Source organism: Diadema setosum, chromosome 12 (genome assembly GCF_964275005.1).
Source record: "Diadema setosum chromosome 12, eeDiaSeto1, whole genome shotgun sequence".
NCBI lineage: Eukaryota > Metazoa > Echinodermata > Echinoidea > Diadematoida > Diadematidae > Diadema > Diadema setosum.
In genome coordinates, this window is record NC_092696.1 from 3,669,550 (window position 1) to 3,695,827 (window position 26,278).

General features: G+C 37.4%; 1 protein-coding gene across 1 annotated transcript in view; it reads left to right on the plus strand.

Annotated features, from left to right (window-relative positions):
* The window catches only part of LOC140236296 (uncharacterized), a 60,011-nt gene that overhangs the window by 26,955 nt on the left and 6,778 nt on the right, over nt 1-26,278 (plus strand). Inside the window, 6 exon segments of the mRNA XM_072316250.1 lie at nt 7,490-7,632; nt 7,635-8,586; nt 8,589-9,172; nt 10,067-10,228; nt 20,875-21,057; nt 25,635-25,794. Coding sequence (XP_072172351.1) covers nt 7,490-7,632; nt 7,635-8,586; nt 8,589-9,172; nt 10,067-10,228; nt 20,875-21,057; nt 25,635-25,794 — 2,184 coding nt within the window.

Below are 26,278 nucleotides of genomic sequence, written 5' to 3' on the forward strand. Positions count from 1 at the left end.
TCAATAATGCCAGCTAAACTCGATGACGTCATCATATCGTCATTTTACATAAAAAAAGTGGAATTGATTTTTTTGAGGTACTGTTTCTGACATTCATTTGCTCGTATCTCTGTTGTTTAACCTCAATATTATCCCAAATTCAGATATGTTGTACTTTGAACATTTGCCTCTCAAGTCCATGTGATGGTTTTGAAATATGATGACATCATCATACTAGAAATTGTGATTAAAGGTAAAGACTAAAAATCGGGCAAGTTTACGTGTTATGTCTATGGGAGGTGATTTTTTTTTCAAACCATGCATTGACTTGACAACGTTTAAGCACCTTTACCTCATCTGATTTTGCTCCATTTCCTCTGAAACATAAATATGTTGTAGCTGAGACAATAAGCTTTAGTAATCATGCATTTTATGTTTTCAAATCTCCTCATCAGGTTGATAATTTTGTAGTTTAAAACTGAAAATGAGAATGCAATCTGTACGGAACGATTCCCAATTTTTCTTTGCAACTGTATATTGATCGAATCCACGTTGCCACTTGTGGGAAGTTGAATAGCGCCATCACAAGTCAACACTGTCACGATAGTATTTAGATTTAAGTTTCGCACTCGATCTTCATGACAGCCATGTGGCATAATCAGTTAGCGCGCTGGTTGTTCATAACGCCATACCGGAAGGCGAGAGGTTCGACTCCCGCAGGACTTTTATCCGTTCTTTCTTTTTTTCTCTTTTTTTCGGCAGTTCAGCTTTACTCCGATGTCATTTTACGTATTATTTTATCAAGTGTATGTAACTCGTGAACACGGCTGCTCTATTTCCCTTGTTTTGTATTGGAGTTTGGAGATTGGGTTTGCTTCATTAATTTTGTCACACTTAATGTTGTAAATTGTCCCTTGTTACAGTGTCCCGCTTGCCACCTTTCGTTTGCTCTTTCCTTTTCTCGTCATTGGTTATTGTTATACTGTAACAGGATAGGTAGGAACATGTACGTTTAAATAACTTGCAGGAATGGGAGCTGAATTGATTAGCTCTAGTCCAGGTGTATGGCGTCTCGCTCATCTCTTTGAAATTCCAGGTTGTTATTGTTTGACCCAATAACGGAGTTGTAGACAGGTTATATGTTGCTATAGAGGTATCTTGTGCCACATGAGTGGAAAGCATCGCTGTTTAGTAGTAGTAATGAACTTTTTCATGTTGTAAATGGTATAAAGATTTAAGATAAATATATATATATATATATATATATATATATATATATAAAATATCAAAGATACATTTCACATCCAATCTTCGGTACAGCCGTGTGGCTTCATAGTCGCTTATCGCGCTGCATGGTCATTATGCACTACCACCTTAGGACGAGATGTTCGAGACCCGCAGGACGCTATCATTTTTTTTTTTCTCTCTCTTTCTTTGTTTTTCTTTTGGCAGTTCAGCTTTATTCCGATCAATGTCATTTATCGTATTATCTTATCAATTATACTACCCCACGACACACAGTCACTCAAGTTCCTTTTTTTTTTTGTCGGAGGCTGGAGGTTGGATTTGCTTCATTTATCATACGTATTGTTTAAATTGCCCTTGGTACAGAGCCCCGCTTGCCACCTTTCCTTTTCTCTTTCCTTTTCTCTACGTTTGTTCCTGTTACACTGTCACAAGACAGGTCGGAAAATAATTTACATAACTCAACTGGAGCAGGAATGGCAACTGAATGAATTAACTCTAGGCCAGGTGTATGGCGCTCGCTCATCTCTTTGAAATTCCAGGATGTTATTGTTTGACGCAATAACGGAGTTGTAGACAGGTTTTATGTTGCTATAGAGGTATCTTGTGCCACATGAGTAGAAGGCATCACTGTTTAGTAGTAGTAATGAACTTTTTCATGTCCCTCCATGTCAATTATAGTGTGGTTTAAAGGGGTTGTGTGTCTATCTGCCAAAGAAAAGGAAAACCTTATTTTCGCCATGGCTGTTTCTCTATACGTAGCCGTAGGTAATGAGTGTTGTTGGTATCTGAGCAGTGAAGAACAGAGCATCAGGCTAAAACCCCCCTTAGTTATACGCGCTAAGCGTTCAATTTGATATATCTTTCTTTATGTAGTCAATCACTGCTAATGGAGTTACAGAATTATGTTATGACACGTTTCACTGAAAGTTTGTAAAGCAAAGTTTATGGACAAGGCAAGCAATTGTACATGAATAATACCTACCATTGATTTCAGAGGGAAATTATGCATGCCTAAAATTAATGTAAGGGTATCATTGCTTTGGAATTGCTGAGACAATATGCTTGGCACGAGGGCTTCCACTTCTAATAACTGATCCCTTTGAAGATGTGTCGGTCACGGGTGATCGTCATGATTCATCTTTCACGTAGAAGCTTACGTTCCACACTCTTGGTTCGAGAAGACTTACCATCATACTTCAAATTGTTATTAAAGGTAAAGACTCAAAATCAGACAAGTTTACGTGTTATGTCTATGGGAGGTGATTTTTTTTTTATGTGCATTGACTTGACAACGTTTAAGCACCTTTATCTCTGTTGATTTTGCTCCATTTCCTCTGTAACTTAAGTATGTGGTAACTGAGACAATAAGCTGCAGTAATCATGCATTTTATTCTTTGAAATCTCCTCATCAGTTTGATAATTTTGCAGTTTAAAACTGAAAATGAGAATGGAATGTGGACAAAACGATTCCTGATTCATCTTTCACATACATAAGTTTACGTTCCTCATATCTTCTCGTCGAGGTGGCCGAGTGGTTAAAGGCGACGTCTCAGAGACGTGAGGTTGCACACGTGCGGGTTCGAACCCCACAAGATCACGAAACAAAATACTTAGCTATTTTACTTTTTTTCTTCAATTTTGTATTACATATTCGTCCATGTAGGAATCACATTCGTATATAAACGCACCTATACACACACACAGACACACACACACACACACACACACCATATCCCTCTTTTTTGTGTTGGAGACCATATTGCTTCGACTGCTGCAAAATTTTGCATGCTGACTTTGTCAAACCGATCATAGTATGTAATGACGACGACGGAGGTGTTGTACTTTGAACAATTGTCTTTCAAGACCATGTCATTGTTTTGTTCTTTGATGACGTCATCACACTGAAAATTGTGATTAAAGGCAAGGTATCAAAACCAGCCGATTATAGGTTTTATGTTTACGGCACGTATTTTTCCCAAGTTGCCAGAAATGGCATAGCGACATCAGTAGTTACAAGGCCGCATTTCCGTCTAGCAATGCAATACATGTTCACGCGGCCACGTTGGTTGAGTGGGCATTGACTTTTCTCCCTGTAATATCTATACATTTCTTTTTTGCCTTACCATTTCCGTGGATGTCACGTGGCCGAGAGGTTAGAGAAACGGTTTTGCATGCACGCTCAATATAACTTCAATGTGCCTATATCACATTCTTTTCTTTGTCGATCACAGATGACCGACATCTGATGACCCCAAGCGTATCACCTAACTCGTCAGTCTGACGAGTTTCATATCTCGTTTCTACTTTTCCTTGTATTGTAACTATTGTTCACACATTGTATGTGAATTTAACAATGCTTATCGATTATACTGGTTCACATTTTTCAGTGGTTGTTTCTATCCCTAACTCACATTTTAGAACTGTTTTGAAGCAGAATGCTTGGTTTTTGTTTCATCTGCAAATGGTAAATTAAATGCCTTTACACTACTGTATGCCCAAGGGTAGGGTGGTGTAGACTTTAGAGTAGGGTGGCAAAAATAGTGGGTGGGTGAAGGGTGAGGGACATGAGGAAATCTTTCTGATCAAGATTGGTTTACATTGCAGCAAATAATTTAGGTTTATATTGTGACAAATGTCCATTGATCTCGAAAGTGCCAGTTAAAATAGTCTCAACTTATAATGTCTCCTCAACAATTCTGTATTGGTTGGTAGAAGTACATTTATAGTATACGTTTTAGTAGCACCTTGAACTTCGCAAAATCTTCAAAAAACTAGAAAGCCCTTTTATAAAGTCACAGTTTTTCCATTTACCCTACACATTGGCGGATCCAGGGAGGACCGCAACCGGCGCACGCCCCCCCCCCCCTTTATTTTTTTGTTGAAACAAAAGAAATAGAAAATAATAAGATGGATTTTCATTCAATCTTAAAAGTTGTGATTGATTTGAATCAATCACAAGTCTTTATAAGACGGAGCCCTGGTATTGAGTCCATCCTGAAGTTTGAATAACATTCAATGTGAAATTCAGACTCAAAATGTCACATTATTTTATTAATTTGAAAAGTACATTCTGATGTGCAAGACTTCAGAAGACAATTCTACATTCCACTTAAAAAATTAATTTTGTATGCTTAACATTCATATCCCCTTTTTGCAGGGCAAATGCTGATGTCATGTGCTTTCGGTGAATAGAACCAACAAGATGGGGTCGATGATAAGGATGCTGGACTTGCCGAAGAACAAGGTAAACTAAAGTCAGACAGAACAGAACCTTTAATGTTTGTCAATTGTCTACTTTTTCAATGCGGAAATGAATGCTTAAATTTTAAAATATGTAACTTTGGCATCTTAAAGACATTGAACACCATTTGATAAGTTGAATTTAATAAAGCCAATAAAATTGGATGAAATTGAAAAGAAGGAATGTCATGTTTAATATAAAAGTTGGATATCATATGGAATGGTAATACAATGTACAGTTGTACATATCACATGTCATGGCTATGTAATAGTGATGAATGAAAGAGGTATTCATCAGGAATATCTAAAAGCACTTTCAGATGAAAAAAAACATTCTTCTTTTTTAAATGAATTTTGATCAAGATAATAGTCATTTCAGTGTAATTTGACACTCTAATTAAAATGCTAATTTATGCGCATTTTAATGCAAGATTTTGACTCTTTCTTTACATGAAGTGAAAATTTGAACACTCGGCTACTACAAACAGCAAAAGAACACATTTTCACCAAGTTTTCTCATTTTTCCCCTGTTACACATTTGCATGTACAGTGTACCCTGATTGTGCTATTGACCAGTTATCAGTATAATTTGTTGTCATTTTGCTCAAAGTTCCTATGTATACTGTACGTTTACAACTTTGTAGGTCACTCCTTTGTGACCTAATCTTTCTATGTAACGATGCCTTATTGCTCTGCAATGTGTGTGTATGTCCAGAAACATTGACTAACAATTGAAAAATTATATTTTTCCTATTTTCTCTGTCTCTTTTCTTCTTTTTTTGATTACAACCTGAAATGTCATATCTTGTAAATCTCAGAAAGTAGTGAGATATCAATATTTCTTTCAGTCATGTCGTTACTTTGGCACTGAAGTGTTCAAATTCACACCAAAATGAATAAATAAATCAATAAATGAAATAATTAGATAAGTGAGATAGATAAGTAAATAAAATAAAAATAAAAAGGTACTTGAGCGGTGTTTGAAAAGTACAACATACTATGTACCCCTCTATATTGGAATCATAAGTGTATTGGGGGAATATAAGATATCTGATGTAGTGAATGAAGCAAAAAGAAAAAGGAACAGCTGCTTTAATAGTACATCATGACCAGCTGCAAAAAAAAAAAAAAAAAAAAAAAAAAAATATATAGAATGTTCATTCCCGAGCCTGTGGCACAGGCAATTAATTTGCTGACCCTACGGTACACACTTTGACCTATTATTGTACATTGGCTACAAAATGCTACTCCTTCGCCATTTCTAACCCGATTTTTATTCTGTTTGCTTTATGTGATGGGACTAGGTGAGGGCTTCAAAACTTCTACACAGAATTTTGACCTTTGACTTCTTTGACCTTTGACCTTGATTTTTTACCTATATTGTACATTTTGCTACTTAATGCTACTTCCGGCGGGGACATAATAGATTACGCACCGCGTAATTTCTACTTTTCCTTGTTTTTTTTTTTTTATTTTCATTTCCAATCAAACACAGGTAATACACTTTGACATAATTACATATATTGGAACATAATGATACATATTGGTTCTTAAAAGAACTTCATGGAAATGGAAATTGAGGGGCTGCTAAAAAGCGAACTTGTAGATTGTAGTCCCCTCACTTACGTTACATTACTACAATACATAAATTATATATGACTTTATAGCACAATACAACGACACATGTACCGTACAAGCTAATCATTGGAAGTATACAGTTTTCATTCAATCGAATCGGATGGTTACATGAAGTATACGCTTTCACATGTATACACATACACATAGACATAGACATACACATACACATACACATACACATGCACACAAGCACACACACGTACCCACATACACATACGCACACACACGCACGTACACACACATGTATGCATCCACATACATTGTGCACACACAGAAGAGAGTAGGGAAAGAGAGGGAGGGAGGGGGAGAGGGGGAGTAGAGAGAGCGAAGGGCAGGTCAACATTCTCGATGCAGGGTGAAGAAAAAAGAACAACAATTCCAAACAGTCAATCTAATCATGGGGTACATATGAGATAATCAAATATTTCTTTAAATTACTAGAGAATGATTTCAAACTAATGGAATCTTTTATATTTTTCTCAAGGGAATTCCAAAATTTTGGGCCACTGTAGATAAACGTGGATTTTGTAAATAGATTTCGGGTGAGGGGCAAATGATATTCATCTGTTTGACGAGTGGGGTATTTATGAATATTTTTATTCTTATTAGACATATTTTCAAAAACTAAAGGAAGTGAATTATTAGACAAACTGTACATAAATTGACCAAGGTAATAAGAATACAAATCCCTTACTTTCAAAACCTTATTCTCCACAAATAATCCGTCAGTATGGGAATATTTGGATGTATAACATATTACTCGAAGTGCTTTTTTTAAACAAAAATGATCTATCCAAATAAGTTGAATGTGTATTTTCCCATACTATAATTCCATACGTTTAATAAGGTAAAATTAACGTTGAATATAACATTAGCAACTTTTTAACAGAAAAACAAAACTTTACTTTATCAATTACACCTATGTTACTGGAAATAGTGCGGCCTACAATCTATATGCTGTTTCCAAGAAAGCTTACTGTCTACAGTTACACCAAGAAATCTAACAGAATAGACCTGTTTTATCACTTCATTTTTTAAAATTATATCATGTGGCAATTTATCAATGGTATTTCTAAACAACATCACATTTGTTTTCTGCAAATTAAGCGATAATCTATTTGCTCTTAGCCATTGCATTATCTTGTTCAATTCTATATTCATGACATCAACTAATGTATGAGGATTTGAATGAGAAAAGAAAAGATTAGAATCATCTGCAAATAATATAAAAGAAAGAACATTTGAAGATATTGGAAAATCATTGATGTAGATAATAAGATGTAACGGCCCTAGAATACTTCCTTGTGGAACTCCACAATCAACTGAGCGCAAAGAAGATTTTTCATTGTTTATACAAACAAATTGTTTTCTGTCTTTCAAATAGCTTCACCCTTAGGAACATCATCGCTTACTAATGAACAGGTACTGCGGTGCAAAGAAGAGCTAAAGGCGTATTACCGTATGTCACGACGGAAAGTCACTGTGGATCCATTCAACTTTATGGAACGTGTTGAGTTGGATGAAATAAAAATACCAATTTAAGTATAATAGACAGAACTAGCAAAGGTATCACTAAGACACCAATAACTTACTGTGATCTTTTGACCAACGATGAAAATGGACATATTTCAAAGCGCCTTCTGATCCAGGGTGAAGGGGGTGTCGGAAAAACGACACTTTGTGCTAAAATTGCCTGGGACTGGTGCCAGGGACGGATTTTCCAGGATCTGGACATGGTGATTCTAATTCCTCTTCGAGATGTCACTAACAAAGAAAGTATTGGTGGTATTGTGAAAACCTATCTCTCCGATTCAAATCCAGCAAAATCGTACCAGATCGATGACTATATTTTAAGAAATCCAAAAAGAATAGTCATTATTTTTGATGGATTTGACGAGTATAACGGAAAATTACGTGGAGAAGACAGCAGTGAGGTCATTCACATTCTAAGAATGGAGCAATATAAGTCATGCAAAGTAATTGTGACCACACGACCATGGAGAACTGACGAATTTGTGATGGAAAAGGAACTTGCTGACACTTACACGTTTCTTCACGTAGAAGGATTTAAGAAGGGTAATTTATCAGATTTCATTGAGAGGTACTTTAAGATACGAGGGAAGATTAATCGTGCAGAAAGTTTGATAAGTTTCATGGAGGAAAATGAAGTCATCTGGTCGAACATGGCCCCATTTCCTATCTACTGTGCAATGCTTTGCCTTATGTGGAACGATTGCAATGAAGAGAAACAAGAGAAAATGCAAGAATTGAAAACTATCTCGAAAATCTTTGGAGAAATGATCTCTTTCTTAAAAGAACACTTCGCATCAAAAACTTGTGGAAATCTTCAGAATCAGAACGTGGTTGAGCTATTGAAGAAAGCTCATGAGGCAATTCAAGACATAAGTGAGATTGCACTTCACGGTTTATTGGACAGGAATCTTTCATTTCCTGAAGAAAAATTCAAAGATTGTCGTGATGTCGTGAAACATGCTGCAGCGTGGGTGTTTTGACAACAGAAACAGATGTAATTCCAAGGGAGCGTCGACGGGATGTCAACATTTCATCCTTTGTTGCATCAACGGTTTCGTTTCCTCACAAGTTGTTCCAAGAATACATTGCAGCGTTGTATATTGAAAATCTATTTGCCAATGATCGGCCCAAGTACGACAAGGTGAAAAGTGAATGTCTTAGTCGACGTCAGGAGTTCCGCTACCTACTCTACTTCACCTCAGCTTCAGGGAAGGAACTCGGTCTTGATATCATCCAAGGCTTGATAGACTCTGGTCGAAATAACTTTGGTGATCGTCGATGCCGTGATTTCTGCGTTGACGTTGCGTTTGAATGTCATACTGAAGAAGCCGCCAGAGCAGTGGGAAAACGATGGAAAGAGTACGACCTCTCATCACATGAGTTAGAATATGAACATACAAACTCTATGTTGGAATATCATACCGAGGAGGGCGCTAGAGCAGTGGGAGAACGACGGAAAAAGTACGAACTGTCATCATATTCGCCAGAACATACAAATTCAGGAGTCGCTTTTATGGTGCGCTTTAATCAAGTGGTGAGTGATTACGCTAGGATATCCATTTGAAAAGTGCTGAAAGACTATTAGAAAATGACAACGAATTTCTGAGCATGAGTATGCGCCTTTGCGTGTGTGTGCGTGTGTGTGCGTGTGCGCGTGTGTAATTATATACACACTTCTCAACTTATCACTTGCTATTATGGTTGTAAGATCTGTCAAAGCCCTGTGAATAAAAGTTGAATATAAAGTCATTTATGTAATCATATGAAGTTAGGTTTCCTTTCGTAATGAAGTTGCAACAAAACTCGCTATATAAATTGAAATGTGAATAAAAAATCTAAACCCCCATGGGACTTTTGTTGATGGTAAATTATGTGTACGTGTTCCACTGGCCTTTTTGAAATGTTTGACTATGATAGTCCATGTTTGGAATTAATTTTCTATTTTGTGTCGAAAAGTAGCGGCAATATTAGATTCACTGGGGTAAAAGTGCAACTGTTTTCTAAAATCAAAACGGTCCCTTACAAGTTATAGTTTCAAACCTGCTTTTGGTAAAATCTTTTAAGTGTGACCATAATTTTGCTAAAGACGCTTTGTATCGAAGTGATATGCTACAATTGTATGCTATACGTGATCTGCAAATTACCAGACCGATACGATACATCTAGGGTACACACTATGAGTGTTGATTAAGTCTCGTCAGTGTCACTCCTCGAAAAACTCTTCATCACAATAAAACAAGTGGAACATACAATATGCACATTATTTCTTTAGGTTCTGATAGGTGAAATAAAAATATGATTTAAGTGTATCAAACTTATCTCAGTTGCTCTGAGTTTCCAACATCCGAAACAACTGCATGTACATTTTCCACCATCACCGTGTATTATTACCTTTCACTACCTGTCGATTGATGCTCCTTCCAATTAGCGATCATTGGACATTTACGGTGTGAAATGCGGAAGAACTGTGTCACGTGATTTGGCAGAGGGTATGTGTTCCAGGAGTGTACTCAGCAAAGTAGCAATATTTGAATCACAATTTCATACGGACTTCTACAACATCCTCGGCGCAGAGGCTTCGAACTGCCAGGTAAGAACTTAGCAGTAAAGTTCTACAACACGTGTGTTATTATGTTCAGACTATAGAATCTGATGGTGTGTTATTTAGTATTTCAAAGAGGCAGTGCATATAACTTTTCATTGGAGTCCCACTTCTTCTCCTTATCGTTATTACGCGTATAGTTAAAAATTGGTAAGTCCAGGTTGCCAGGGCGTCGTCTGTTAAGTCTTTAATTCCCCCGAGGTCACCTGGACAGCATATGAATGGGTAGTTTTGCACAAGATGCAGCACAATTTGGTCAGAAAACCCACCTATATACACAATAACAAAAAACAACAAAATAGATAGACTTTGGTCGAGAAATCACTGCTTTATTGTGGATAAATAGCCTAAAAATGAAGAAAAAAAAAGAGAATGATAAGTAATACATCAAGGAGGTACTAGCTCGCGTATTGCACCTCCTTGGCTACATTTGAAAATATAATTTCGTATAGAGGTAATGCTTATGTTCACGTCTTGTGGAGCCGGGAAATGTGTGAACGTCTTGCCTGGAAATGTTCAAATCTCGAAATTGCTTTAACGGAAATATGCCGGGTTTGGTAAGTCCAGGCTGCTAAGCCACGCTAGGGCTTTTGTCGGGAAATGTGCGAACCACTCACTTCACTGATTCTGTGTATGTATTTATTGATGATAAACTCTAAGAGTCTCTATAAAAACTACACTGTACGCATGAGCCATTACCATTTTTTTTTCTTTACAGTTATCTTGTCTAAGCGACTGCCTGTACATAGCGGCCACCTATCTACAATGTTTTTGTTTTTGTTTTTTTTTTTTCATTTCCCTTCAGTGGCGGCTAAAAATAAGTTTGACTGTACAGTAAAACCTATCTTCCCGACTACCAGTCTGTAGCGGCCACCTGCCATAACAAGCACTATAAACAATTCCCTCCAAGATAAAAAGCATGATATAGAACCTGTGTATTCTATAGCGGCCACCTGTCTACAACAGCCGTTTTCCGTCTCCGTGGTCGGTAGACAGGTTTCTACTATCGGGCTACAATCAAATTTGTCTTGGTGACCATCTGTCTATAGCGGCCATCTGCCACATACGACCATCAAAAACAATTCCCTCCTAGAGAAAGGCATATACGTATACAGCGGCCTCCTGTTTATAACGGCCACTTTTTGTTTCCCTTGGAGTGGCCGCTATAGACAGGTTTGACTGTATAGTAAAATCTTTCTTAACGCCACCACCTGTCTATAGCGGCCACCAGCCGTAAACGACCACTAAAATTAATTTCCTCCAATGTCAAGAAGAAGCTGAAAATGTGGAGATTCCGTCTGCTCTGCCCCGAATCCCTGCATTCGCCTTACCAAACTTGACATTCATTAATGTGCTAATCAGTATTTAGCATTTTATTATCCATATCACTTGTGGTTCCATATAAAAGATTTTCCTTCTTTTTTTAAACAATCTCAAAAATTGAGTACTACGCCCCCTCCCTTCCACCGGACTTGTTGGCCCTTCAAAAAGAAAAAAAAAAACGAAAAAAAAAAAAACCGAAATGGCATTCTAGTACCTAACCTTGGGATGCTTTACCTGCCACGTTTGGTCAAAGTATGTCATAAGAATTTAGAGAGAAGTTTAATATGCCATCAAAATTTTGATCCATCACCCCATTCCACCCCCCCCCCCCCCAGTCCTAAAGCTCGGAATCCCTTGATAAGATATTAAATTTGACTTTGATAAGAAACTATATTCATCAATTTCTTCACAGCACGTACCAACGTAGCTCTTTCTTATTTGGTTATCGAGAAGAAGAAGAAGAAAACTAGATATATCGCTACGGCGACTGATATGCCTCCGCCATAATGCATGGTTCTCCTAATAGGTGTATAGTACAATGTCTTGACAATGACACCCGTGTGATGACAGTTTCACACAATTGGCAAAATATTAAAATGACAGGTTTGACACAAATGTGCTGAATGTTCACTTTCCTAGAACTAGGTTCAATTGGATGAATGATTAAAATGTCAGAGTGCAGGTATTTGGGGAACTGATGATTTTTACTTGACTTTTGACCCTTTTATAAGTTTATGCATTGAGTAATTTTCAAGGTATTGAGAAAAAGTATAATTTCAGTATCAAATGGGAAAATAGCATTATCTAAACCTTTCGTTTGACCTTTGACCTCACAGTTCCACAGAGAATCACTGTTAGGTAGAACATGCATAAATATGTAAGTTTCATGAAGATACCTTGAGTTACTTTCGAGATATGGAGGAAAAAGTGCAATTTAGCACTTTCACTTCACCTTTTACCTTTTGACCTTTGACCTTTTGGCAAGAAACTTCCCCAAAATATATATTCTGTAATACATGCCATACATCAAGTTTAAAAAAAAAAGAAAAAAAAACCTTCAGGCATATTGCATTTTAAGGAAAGTAGTAATATTTTGAGGAGTTGACCTTGACCTTTGACCCCCCTGACCTTTGATCCATGACCCCCAACTTCCCTAGATAATCACTGCCCATCGGTACAAGCATATATACTAAGTTCCATGAAGATACCTGAACCATTTGCGAGATACGGAGAAAAACATGAAATTTCAGGTTTTTTTTTCTTCACAAAATAACCTGTGACCTTTGACCTTTGACCCTGTGACCTAAAATCCACACAAAGTATTATCCCCCAAGGATATACCCTCATACCAAGTTTGATGTAAAACCACCACACGGTTCTTGAGATATCGACAAAAACAAAACGGGACGGACGGACGTACGGACGGACGTACGGACGTACGGACGGACGGACGGACGGACGGACGACCCGAAAACATAATGCCTCCGGCCACTTCGTTGCGGAGGCATAAAAAAAAAAAAAAAAAAAAAAAAAAAATATCATAGTTCGGGCCCCCTCTCCCTCCCTTCCAACCCCCAAGAGGGGGTGGGATATTTTAAACAAATTAAAATCCTACCACCCTAATGATGCTTCCATCAAGGATTTTATCAAGAAAATATCAATGGTGATGGTTCATACGCAGTTTTGATATAGAGTTTATGTTCCATCTTTATACCAATACCAATATCGGTGAAGTAAATGATAATACTTCTCAACCTATAATGGTATTCTAGATCCAGTAACAGATCATTAGCTGATCAGAAATGTCCCCATGAGCCCCCTTGCCCCATACCATATCGATAACATTACACAATGTTGATATTCTTGATATAAATTAACACGCTTTAAATGCATTAAGCCATAACGTTAGCGATACTCTCCTTGTGAATTATGTACTTCTTCTGCTCTCTTTACTAAAATGGTATCCTGGATTACGACAGAGGGGAGATGTTGTTTTCATCAAACCTTATCAAAAAAAAAAGCACTTGACATCTGTGGCTTGGAATGCAAAAGTTCCTAAAATACATGCTCCATTCTTTTCATAAGCACTGCATGTTCTCATGTATTTATGTTACATCCCATATACATACTTCCTATTCAAAACTTTTTTTTCCAGTCCTTTCATCAAAAACTGTAGCCGCGGCCGGAGGCATTTGTTTTCGGGTTGACCGTCCGTCCGTAATATTGTGTTTGGACAGCATAACTTGAGAACCGTTTGAGATATACTAATGAAATTAGGCATACATGACTGGACGAAGTTGTGCCTATCTAAAATACTATTTATTGTATGCCAATGCTCAATGTCAAAGATCAAAGATAAAAAGGTGAAAGGTCAAGTTTTAATGCTCTAAATGTCACTATTTCCTCATATCTATGCAAGAGCCAAATGCGTTGTCTTCAAACCTTGAATAAACATGTATTACACCATTATTACACAATGTATTACACAATTATATTATTTAGAGAAAATTATGAGGTGGAAAGTCCAAAGGTCAACCGAAAAGCTAAAATTTCACTCTTTTCTCAATATCTCGGTTATGCTTCCTAGTATTTTTAGGAAACTTAATACATATGCATGTGCAAATTGATTTTGTGAAGCGCACGTGAACTTGTTAAGTATATCAATGCGCTCCGTTGTAAATCAACCTCATTCCGTTACGATTTAATGTTTTTATGTTGACTACCGATTCTGTAGACGAGGTCTCCTCTAGACAAAATATGATCTCGACCCAATTTATCTACAACCCCGTATATCAAACCGGGTGTGCACAATAAACGTTAGCATTGTTTGATTTATACATGCATGTTCTCCGTATGCAGTATAACAAGAACCTGAGTCGAATACAAGTAAGTAGGGTGTAGGTTTAGTGCAGTGCAGTGCTAAGTCACACAGCTAGGTGATAATATATTTGTGAGCATCATGACACCATTATGTAAAGCAGAGGTATAGTATTATGTCCTAACACATGTAGCAAGTATTCTTTTGCTGGAGTACATACATATCCTGTGCATCAAAATAATATTAGTAGTATTATCAGTAATAATAATAATGATAATAATACTGGTAATAACAATAATAACAGAGATAATGAACAACATACATACATTGTATGTATGCGTATTGTGTATCAAAGAGGTCCATAACCTCTACATGGTCATGTCGGCGATAATTTGGTCACTCCCACGAAGGCTAACCCATTATTCATTTTTCTCTCTACATATTCAAGACATGGTTTGTCACTGCGAACTGTGTGTTGAATATGAACAAAGAAAATGGACTACGTGGGTTGACCATATTCTGAAAGAGCAGACTTTAAGCTTTAAAATGATGTATAACTCAAATCAAATGGACTCTCCTAACCTATCTAAATATTGGAAAGAAAGCACAAACTCAGGAAAAGTGTGAACTGAGAAAAGAGGCTCTGAAGTACAGTGTCTATTCAAGCGCTTAATCTTTACCAAACCGTGCTGGCTGTGCGATGAATGGGACAAAAAACAGGAAGTAAGCCACCAAATATTAACAATGAAGGGATTATCAGATTAAACTGAAATTAAGCATGCCTAATTATAAAACAAATTCTGCTATAATTAATGCCAACTTTCAAAGCAGTAGCACTATCCTTTCAAAAGTTATTAGAGTTGAAAGTGAAGAGTGTGAACAAGGTTTTTCAGAAGTGGAAAAGGAACTCTAAAGACACTTTAATCACACTAGTCTTCCAAAAATATTCGAGATAAACTGCTAAAAAAAAACCCACACTTTTCCGCCCGTTGTATGACCCCAAATTTTAACATAATGTAAAAGAAAACGTGCTCTTTCCGAAAAAAAGTCAAGGTCGGCTAGGTTGACCCATTTCACTTATTTTTAGTCCTAACGCAATATCAGTGTGTGTGACTTTTTGTTCGTTTTGTTATGCACATATTTCTGGGGAAATCTACAATATGCCAGTCCTAGATTCTAATTCATCTTTTGTTGATTGTTTGTGAACAAAGTCTATTCAATCATTCTCGTTATTTCCAATTCGAATTCTAGCGATCATTTTCGTCGAATTTCCTTCAAATTCGTCTCATATCTTTTCTGTTGTGATTTTTTTGGTCATTTGATTTTTCACTTTTTCCACGTCAAGGAGTAACAACACACGTGTACTCGATTCACCCACAAAAAAAAAAAACAAAAAAAAAAACATAGACACACACATATACAAACACACCCTAAAAATCAGACTACATACGGAGACTATTACACAAGCGAAAACAGTGACCCATGATTTCGAGGCACATTAAAAGACAATTCACATGTGTAGAGTTTAAGCCCCTTTGATTGATAATGAATCATATTTTAGTATATTGAAAGATACAGTGTTTTTTTTTGCTGTTTTACATGTATGAACAAAGATAAATGCGAGATTTTGACAGTTTCAAAGAAAAGAAAAACAGTGCAACTCGTTTATCATCTGAACAACGCCCGTCTTGAATCTGTTGAATTCGTGAAGTACTTGGATGTAACCATCACTTCTGGTTTGAAGTGGACCCAACACATCAACAATACTTTCAATAAAGCCAATAACGTCCTTGCATTTCTAAGACGCAATCTTCCCTTAAAATCTGCTGATGTCAAAGCCGCAGCTTACAAAACATTGGTTCGACCAATTGAAGAGTGTGCTTCCTCTCTTTGAGATTCATCTTCCGAAAACATCATCCACAAAGTGGATACGGTCCCTATAGAAGAGCTGCAAAACCTTGATTGGACCACTCTGGAACAGGCTTACAATTATGTACAATATGCACAATAAGCTTAACCCTAACTAGGCCGGGCTATTTAGGTAGTTGATAGAGCCGGGGGGGGGGGGGGGCTCCCAGGCCCCCCTCCAGATCTCCGCCGTCGACCGCGCGATCGCGACGAAAATTGGCACACACATTGCCTATGATGTAATCTAAAATACCATGAAGTTAATTTTTTCAAAAAATTATCATTTATGCTAAATTATGCTAATTTATGCATAATGATGCATGAAATCAGACTATTTGGTATAAATCACAAAATAAAGCTCAAAACAGGCACATTTTTTGTGTAAATATTCTTTTTAGTGTCCTTAGTAAATGTAATGAAAAAAAATGGTGATATCAGAAAAAATTCTTAAGTATTTTATTGTTTTTTTGAATTTCTTATGTATTTCTCTGTTTTTCGACTTTATGTTTTTCATTGTTTTTTCGATGAAATTTGTTCGCGACATCGCTCCAAACAAGAAAATATGTTATTCATTGATTTTAATCAATAAAACACTAAAATAATTATGCTTTTATGAAATTTGCATGCAAGCACAGTTTGCATTGAAATTGTACACGAATTCACGTTTTTGAGCAATTTTTGGTCTGACATGCATGTACATATTTATGCATAACTTCGGAACCGCGCGCCCGGGCGTCGCAAATGTGGTGTCAAAAGATGCGCGAGACTCGAAAGAAAAAAGTCATGAAACGTCGCGGTGATAGCTTTTTGCGATTGCGATACATCGCGCGGAACGTCGAGGGGGGGCCTCGGAGGCCCCCCCCCCCCGGCCTAGTTAGGGTTAACTCATCTTCTGGCACAGGACTATAATATCACAAGGTTTAGTAGGGTACCTAAGGGGGGGGGGGGGGGTCACCGTGCACCCCCCCCCCCCCCCGGACTCCTCGAAACTTACATTTTCAGGATCCTCATGACATACCAAAACATAATCAAGATCAATGTGTTTTTCAACTTTTTCAACTTTTGTTTTTTCTTTGTTTTTCTATTGGAAATTGTCACTGACCACTTTTCTACCATAATTAGCACAAAACTAATCAATGAAAGTGATCAATTGTAAAAATAATCAGGTTTTCATGACTTTCATGACAGAGCACCTGTTTTCCATAGGAAATGTACACAAAAGCACAAAAATTGTGCCCGTTTTGGGACGACATTCCGTTACAAAATGGGCGTGACTTCGCACAAGTATGCGTTAACTAGTTACCCAGTTGACAAGAGCCACCCAACCACATTCCTATCACATACCACACTCGAAAACTGAATCGCATCGCCATTCGTTCTTTCCGATAACAGTAAGGAGCTGGAATTCTCTGTCCTTGAAAATTGCTGCAGCGCCATCTGTGGGAGCACTCCGTAACCGGCTAACGATTCATCACACTGGCTAGTCTGTCTTTGTTCTCCATAATGTGTGCTTGTAAATACGTTGTATAATGTAAATAAAACAGTCTGCAATAATCTTCACCTCATTGAAAGAGGCAGACTTAATCAAGAGAAGAAGAAGAAGAAGAGGAAGGAGAAGGAGAAGACATGATTAAGTTTGTCTGTAAACTGTTTTCAATAATTTGATCTTGTGTCGTAGGATTGGAATCTATACACATGTATAATGATGATGATGAAAACAAATATAGTTCTATTGGACAACATCCATAGCAGCCCGCAGGCTGAATTGCAGACATTTTACGTGAGTGAGTGTGAGAACATTGAAGTATAATATAGAAAAACAAAGATACATAAAAAAAGAAGAAAAATGAAACACACACAAAAAAAAATATCAGGGTTAAACATTGCATAATGAAAGCAAATAACATAAATGATGGCCATGTCATGTACCTCCACATGTGTAGCTATTCCAAAATATATACTTGATAACAAAAACATACAAAAGATTAAACAAATCAAATCAAACCTACGCCAATAATGAAACAGATGCTGAAATCATTTTGTTCGTTGTACATAATGCACGTAAAATGACAATGAAAACTGCAGGACTTAGTGTGAAGCTGGGGAGAAGAGAGAGTGTTTGGAGAGAGAGCGAGAAAGAAAGGGAGAAAGGGCGAGAGAGAAAGGAAAAGAGAGAGACGGGGAGAGCGAAAGGTATGGAGAAATGTTTGAAAACTAAATTTAGATCACGAGACAAACTTCCGAATTGTATATCATTAATCATTACTCTGAGAATAATACTTTACAATACAACACTAATTCGTTTACACTATAATTCAAATAACAATAGAACACTAATTTGTTTACACTATAATTCAAATTACAATAACATTAATTAGAGGAATATATATGTAACCATTTATCATAAAACGTCTTTAGAAATAAACCTGTATGCGAAAAGTTTGTGAATACTGAAGAATAAGCATCCATCCCGCATTTATTGATGAGATTATAAATTGAAAATACAACGTACATCGCAGACCATGTCGTCGCTGGGGCGACAAAACCTTGTATCTCAAATTTTGGTATAAATGACTTTCTCAGACTATTGGTTAGACAATTAGTCAAGCGACGTCCCGTTCAAGTTTCAGCTGCCCCAACCCCAATATAAGGTCACCATGGCATAACCCCCCCCAAAAAAAAAACAAAAAAACAAAACAAAACAAACAAAACAAAACAAAACAAAAACAACAAAACAGAACAAAACAAAACAAAAAACATCCTAGTGTAAATGTGGGTGCCTCGGCCACCGTGACCCTTTTCCTAAACATTTGACTTTGCATATACAAAATTAAAAGTACGTTATCTGATCCTGCCATCCCAATCACGACATACTGATTAAAACATAATGCATGTGGAAAATGATTTCATTGGCGATTGTGATTTTTAGAATGCTTGATAATAATTCTAGAGACTTACCAAAAAAAAAATAAGAGCCTCTTCGAATCACGCGAGATCAAATTGATATCACATTTTAGTCATTTTATATAATGCACGTAAAGCCCGTCTAGGTTGTTCTATAGAACATAGTATATAGCTGGAGAAAAGAGAGAGAGAGAGGGAGAGATAAAAAGAAAGTGAGTGGGTGACTCAGAGTGAGGGGGGGGGGGGGGAGTTGCAAAAAGGAGGTGTTATCAGGATATACAAAAAACATATTATGAACTGAAACAAACAAGCTTCAGCTTAATTCTAATTCAAGGCATAAAATCATCAGAAATTATCACACTGACTGGTATATGCTAACCAAGAGATATGTTACATGATATAACGATATTCAGTCTTCACATTGTGTTATATTGAAAATTTATCACATTGCGGTAATTGTAAAATAAAAATCATATGAAATTCTTTTAGTATTCAACCTTATCAACCTGCAACTTATCAATCTGAAAACATATTCAAATATCTCTGAATTATATACCTTTGGTGTGAGTTAAAATGTGAACACAGAACAATCATAAAATAACCTGTACAATACAAGCACCACTTGAAAACGTTAAACAACCAATCTCAAGATAAATCTACTTGTTAAGTAAGGCATTTACACTGCTCCTGTAACGTTCAGTCCTGCACTTGATCTCCCTGAGTTTGTTTTTATGACTTAGGGTTCTGTAGCTGCTCTGTGTCGGCGGAAACAAGTCTGGAAATCTCGCATAGAGTGAGGCAGCGAACCTCAGACACAACTGATCTCTTCTATCACAGAGGGAAGTGATGTTGCACATCACACAGGCCTCCTTATATGATTCATACCTGTTACCCAAGATTATACGGAGCGCTCTTTTTTGAACCATTTCGATGGCGTTACTTTGTTTATCAGTTTATAGTATTGTTATGGATGAGTAGAACACCGATACAAAATATTCGAGGACTGGTCTGATGTAGCTAGTGAAGATGGTTAGTAGTTCTTCAGGTGGCGCCCTGTACCGTTTCATGACGCAGAGTACGTAGAGCTTTCTTGCAGCTCGCTTGACAATGTCGTCGACATACAAATCCTAACGAAGACTGCTTTGAATAGGAACCCCAAGGAGCTTGACCTTGTTTATCATTTTCTTCCAATACATTGTCGTTCAGCTTGAGCTTGAGGGGTGGGAGTGGTGTTTTGGTATTAAACGTGACACGCATCACTTTACATTTTGAAGAGTTGAGTTTCATCTCCGCTTCGGCACACCACTTGCTGAGTTCCTTGAGAATGTCCGGGACTACACTTGCAGAGTATATTTTTCTATTCTCAGCAATGGTCATGTCATGTACGTATTTCCATCGATCTACTAGAGTTGTCTGCTGGAGTGCATCGTTTATAATTTTGAGGAATACATGTATAAGACATGCTTCAGGCTTCCATCCTTGTCTTGATTAATGTTGGTTTCTTCGATGAAAATCTGTATAAAGAGCTTGCTTACAAAAGGCCTAAATCCACTGAAAAATGATAGATTGTTATCTTTGGAAGCTAGTTCTTCATTTGTCAAGCTATTCATTCTTGCCATTTTGACATGATCGTATGTTATCGCTTTTTTTTTTCTATACTTTGATTCTCAACCCTGTGCAGATTCAAGATCTGTACTTGGATCTTGAGAGCATTCAGGACGATTCCCACTATCAATCCTCGATGGGAGATGACTTGGCCAAATGGGTGTGTACTATGCCACGTCTTTTGAAGTTCACTCTGTGGTGCCCCTACTTGCCTGATAGTTTCCTCTCAGCAGCCGCCACCTCAGCATCATCCTGTCAGGTATGTCATAATATTTTATTGTGCATTATGAAATGTGTCATTTGCGTTGGAAGTGTAGTAGGCTTCAAACATGTAGATTAGGTTAAAAAAAATGGTTTGTTTGCCCTTTGCGACCGACCGAAAAGAGCGGGTCTTCTTTTACATTATGCTAAAATTTGGTATCATTATCACGGGCAGGAAAGTGTGTGTTTTTTTTTTTTGGCAGTTTATCTCGAACATCTTTTGTAGAATGGTGTGATTAGGTGTGTTTTTAGAATCCCTTTTTCATTTCTGAAAAACCTTGTCCACACTCTTCACTTTCAACTCTAATAACTTTCGAAAGGATAGTGCTACTGCTTTGAAAGTTGGCCTTAATTATGGACAGAATGTGTTAATGAGGCATGCTCAATTTTAGTTTAATCTGATAATCCCTTCATTGTTGTTACTCTGGTGGTTTACTTCCTGTTGTTTTTTTTTTGGACCCATTCATCACACAGCCAGCACGGTTTGGTAAAGATTAAGCGCTTGAATAGACACTGTATATACTTCAGAGCCTCTTTTCTCAGTTCACACTTTTCCTGAGTTTTTGCTTTCTCTCCTGTATTTACATAGGTTAGGAGAGTCCATTTGATTTCAGTTATACAGTTGTGTACATCATTTTAAAGCTTAAAGTCTGCTCTTTCAGAATAATGGTCTTAACCAAAAATTCATGTCTGACGACTTTTTGTTTGTTTTGAGGTGCAGGGTCACATGTAAGGGAGCTTTAGATTTTTGGACGCGCGGACGGTTAAAGGGAAAAAAAAACATGGTCTGAGCGTGCGCAGTAGAACGCATCAAGTTGACGCGCTCTACTGCGCACGCTCAGACCATGTTTTTTTTTTCCCTTTGAACGTCCGCGCGTCCAAAAATCTAAAGCTTCCTATAGAAGCCTTTGTTACGTCATAAACCATCATCTGCACAGCGCCCCTCACCCAAGGAAAAAATAGAGTACGTATTTTAGTGCGCGCAGGCAAACCTCAAATACGCGCAGCCTGAACTCCCAAGTCCATTGACCCTACCTGCCAAAATATCAAAAATCCTTTATAAATTCCCCCAAATTTCTCAGTTCACTACCAAAAGTTAATCGTTTCGTACTTGTGTCATTCTCAACCTTTCCTGCAAGTTTCATCCCAATCTGTTAACTACTTTTTGAGTTATTTTGCAACCGGACAAACTAACTAACGAACGAGCGAACGAACACACAAACCTACGGTAACGAAAACATAACCTCCTCCCTTGGCGGAGGTAATTATCAATTTTAACTGAAGAAAGAATAACAAAAAAATGTACAGAAATGTTTTTTTCATCTCATCGACCCCTCGTAATCATGTTCGGGCCGCACGGGCCGCAGGCTACGTTTTATAGCATGCATTGCATGCCAGCTACCTTTTGGCTCCCGTGCATAGGTAGTGCACTAACTGCGACCAGCAGCCGGGCCCATCATACGCATAGCGTAATGGGGCTGCGGACTGTAGCATTCAAGATCATTACAAGGTAATATTGCAGACAAATTATCAACTTAAAATCGAAAAATGTATTCAATGACGACTTACCAGTATAAAGTTGACGTATTGACAACAAGGTGTGTGTAATTTTTGATTCTGTCAATAGTCTCTTTCTGTTAAAATTTATGATTTTAGGCCACGGAGAGCTACTCTGAATTGACGACCAGCGCACGCGCACACATCACATGCGCACAAATTTCAAATCCATTGACTGGATAAGACGTCTGTGTGCGCATGTGCTGACCGTCAATTCATTGTAACTCTCCCAGGTTCCTCTCAAGCGAGTCACATTAAGTCATCAATTTGAACAGGAAGGGACTATTGACAAAACGAAAAGTTACATGAACCCTGTTATTAATACTTCAACTTTACTAGTAAGTCTTCAAATTGAAGAAACTTTGTTTGATTCTAAGTTGATATTTGTCCACGATACTACCTTGTTATGATCCTGAATGCTACAATCCGCAGCCCCATTACGCTATACATATGGGACTGCTGGTCGCGGTTAGTAGCGCACTATAGCTAGCTAGCTAGCTACCGTACCGGCAGTTTCTGAAAGCACAAATTTGCGTCTTTCGAAACGACTTTTCCGAACCCCATAATCAAAACAGCTTTGCCTGCATTTATCAACTCGTAAATTTTCCGTGAAAGCCGTTTGGAAAACTTGTTTCTGCCCAGAAAAAGAGTGGATAAACGCACCCAAAAGTTGAACTTTATAAATGTTTGTCAATGAGTGTTTCTGCCTTGCCTACCGGGCCCTGATGGCAAGACGTAAATTTGAATGAATCCCTTGGAGTTTTGAGTGCATTAAACTTGCGCCACATCATGTACAAGTTGAACTAGAACTTAAAGTATTGTCAGAAGGATGAGTGTATTACGAGATGCCCTGCCAAAGTTACAAAATTACATGGGGAAAAAAGGTATTAAAAAGATAATTATAATAGAACTCAAAATATTGTCAGAAGATGCCCTGCCAGTGTTACAGAATTACATGGGTAAAAGGCCAAGGGTAAAAAAACAGAAACAAAACAAAACAACAACAACAACAAAAATAAACCCACCTACCGACCCTCTTGGGTTTTGACAATTAAGGGCAAACAATTTTTTTTTTTTTTTGCCTTACAATGGTAACTGAGGGAGCAACTTGTTAAAGGGATAGTACAGTATTGGTTGAGATTAGAATTGGGCTTTTAATTCATTTTATTTTTTTTTTTTGCAAGATAACAAGAAAACACTTATGATATAGTAAAAAGCATACCATCTTAAGAGGAAATCAAAGTTTATTTGATGAAAATCGGGTTTGGAATAACTGAAACATCGAAAAACAAAGTAAAACAAAGCGATCGCTACGAAGTGTGGGTCCCACACTTTATTAGAATCGCTCTTTTTGGGGTATCTCAGCCATTTGAAAACCAATTTTTTTTATCAAATAAAATGTTGTATTCCTCATAAAATTGCATGCTCTTTCATAATTATTTCATATCAAATTTCACATTATCCCACCTAAAAATGTTAAAAACTTGAAATTAGGTCTCAACCAGAACTGTACGATCCCTTTAACTTAAACTTAACTAAACTTAAATTTTGTGGACAGCCTAACTTGATAATCACTTGAGGCATGCTAATGAAACTTTGCATGATCATAATGTGTATGAGTGGACGAAGTTTTGCCTGTCAACTTTTGCTCAAGGTTAAAGTTCAAAGGACCGGTCAAGGTCAAAGTCTTAGAATTCAACTTTCCCCCAGTATGTATAGAATGCAGTAATGTATTTTCTTAGTATTAAACTTAGTGTTTACATGTATTACCAGGGATCATGAGGTTAAAGGTGGAAATTCAAGTGAAAATATATATATTCTTTTTCTCCATACAGCTGTACTTCAGAAATGGCTCCAGGTATCCTCATGACACGTAGGATATTACATTTGTACATGTGCATAATAGACCGATTCGTTTCGTTGAGGGCAGCAGACAAGTTGCGGTTACTAGTACACGGCCCAGCCATTAGGTCTCGCTGCGGTGTCCCCGCACCCCCCCCCCCCCCCTTTCCGCCCACCCCATTGCAGCAGACACAGCTGAGCAGACAACACTGGACACGCGCGGTGCATTTCGAATGTCCGTGCGCGTGCATCGGGGGAGGGGGGGGGGGGGGTGTTGATAGAGGGCCATGATACACAAACCGCCTTAGAATCAGTCAATGTAATACTGCCTGTCAATGATTTTCGGGGGAATTTTGATGTCAAGCAGTCAAATGTCAGGTATCGAGGATTAAAATGCTGAAATGTATTCCAAGCAAGTTGATCTCTGAACCAATTTATCCATCCAATGAAATTGTAATATCAGTTCAATGTACTGAGTGGCCCTCATTTATACAAGCTTTTTTTTTTTTTACGTAGGTCCCTCTTTTCCATTATCGCAATTATTTTGAATAATTGAAGGGTTTGTTTGCAAAAACCGATAAGTCCATTTTTGAAGATTTTGAAGTACGATATCTGTCATAAAGTACAAAATAATACCTTTTAAATGATATATTGGTCAGTATATAAAAAGGTATATTTTTAAAGTTATGGTCAAAAGAAGCCAACATTTTCTTATTATTCTCTTTATTTTTCTTGATCTTTAATCGCAAATATCTCCATTTGGCAAATATGGACTTATCGGTTTTTGCAAACAAACTCTTCAATTGTTAGTTTTATATATTATGCATTTTTTTTTTGTAATACATTGACCGCTTTGAATTTGTGTAAGAACAAACATATGGTTTTTTTATCCTCTTTTTTTTATAACATGTCATTTCATTTCATTGAAAAAAAAAAGAAACAGAAATGAGACCTAGGTCAAGGACAGTAAACTCTCAAAACATTCATGACAGTCTTGTCATGTCGTTTCATTTCATTTTTTTTTTCTTTTTTTGCCAGTCAATTACCGTCTCAAATTGCCAAGATGTTATCTAGACCTATTCGGAGAACCATGCGATATGGCGGAGGCATACCAGTCGCCATGGCGCCATTTGTAGGTTGCTTTTTTATCTATCTATTTTTTATTTACTTTCACAGATCAGCAAGCTTTCCTTCGAAGGTTCCGAAGTCTCTGAGTCAGGAGCAGCAAACTTGGCTGTTTTCCTGTGTCGTCTGCCCAATCTTACACGTGCCGAAATCAACTTGTTTAAACTGCCAGAGACATTCTTCACGACAATTTCCTCACAGGCTTCTCGCTGTAAAGTAAGAATCAGTTATTTTAATTTACTCACTATTTGTTCAATGTGAGGGTGGGAAGGGGAGGAGAGGGGAGTATATTACAACTGTCTTGGAGGTGATATTACAATCTATTGCAGCAAGTGAAGCCGTTGAGGGGGCAATAATGTTTTCAGATAATATTTTGTCTGGCAAAGTGATATCATTAATCAGACATGAAAATTCAAAATAAAAACATCATAATTATTTGAAGCATCATCATTATAAATCACATTAATTTCTATCATTGCCCATCAGACAATAATTACGTTCAGATGACAAGCCTGAACTAGAGGTTAACTTCGACGTGCGTCCACACTACGAGGTTAAATTCCTGCCCCTTTCAGTGCGTTGATTTTTGTGCCCAGACAGCCGGCATGCCCGGGACTCGTGGTTAGAGCGCTATCCATAAGATTTCTCGTGGCTCATAACATCGAGCTAACCTCGAGGTTGGCTAACTACGAGTA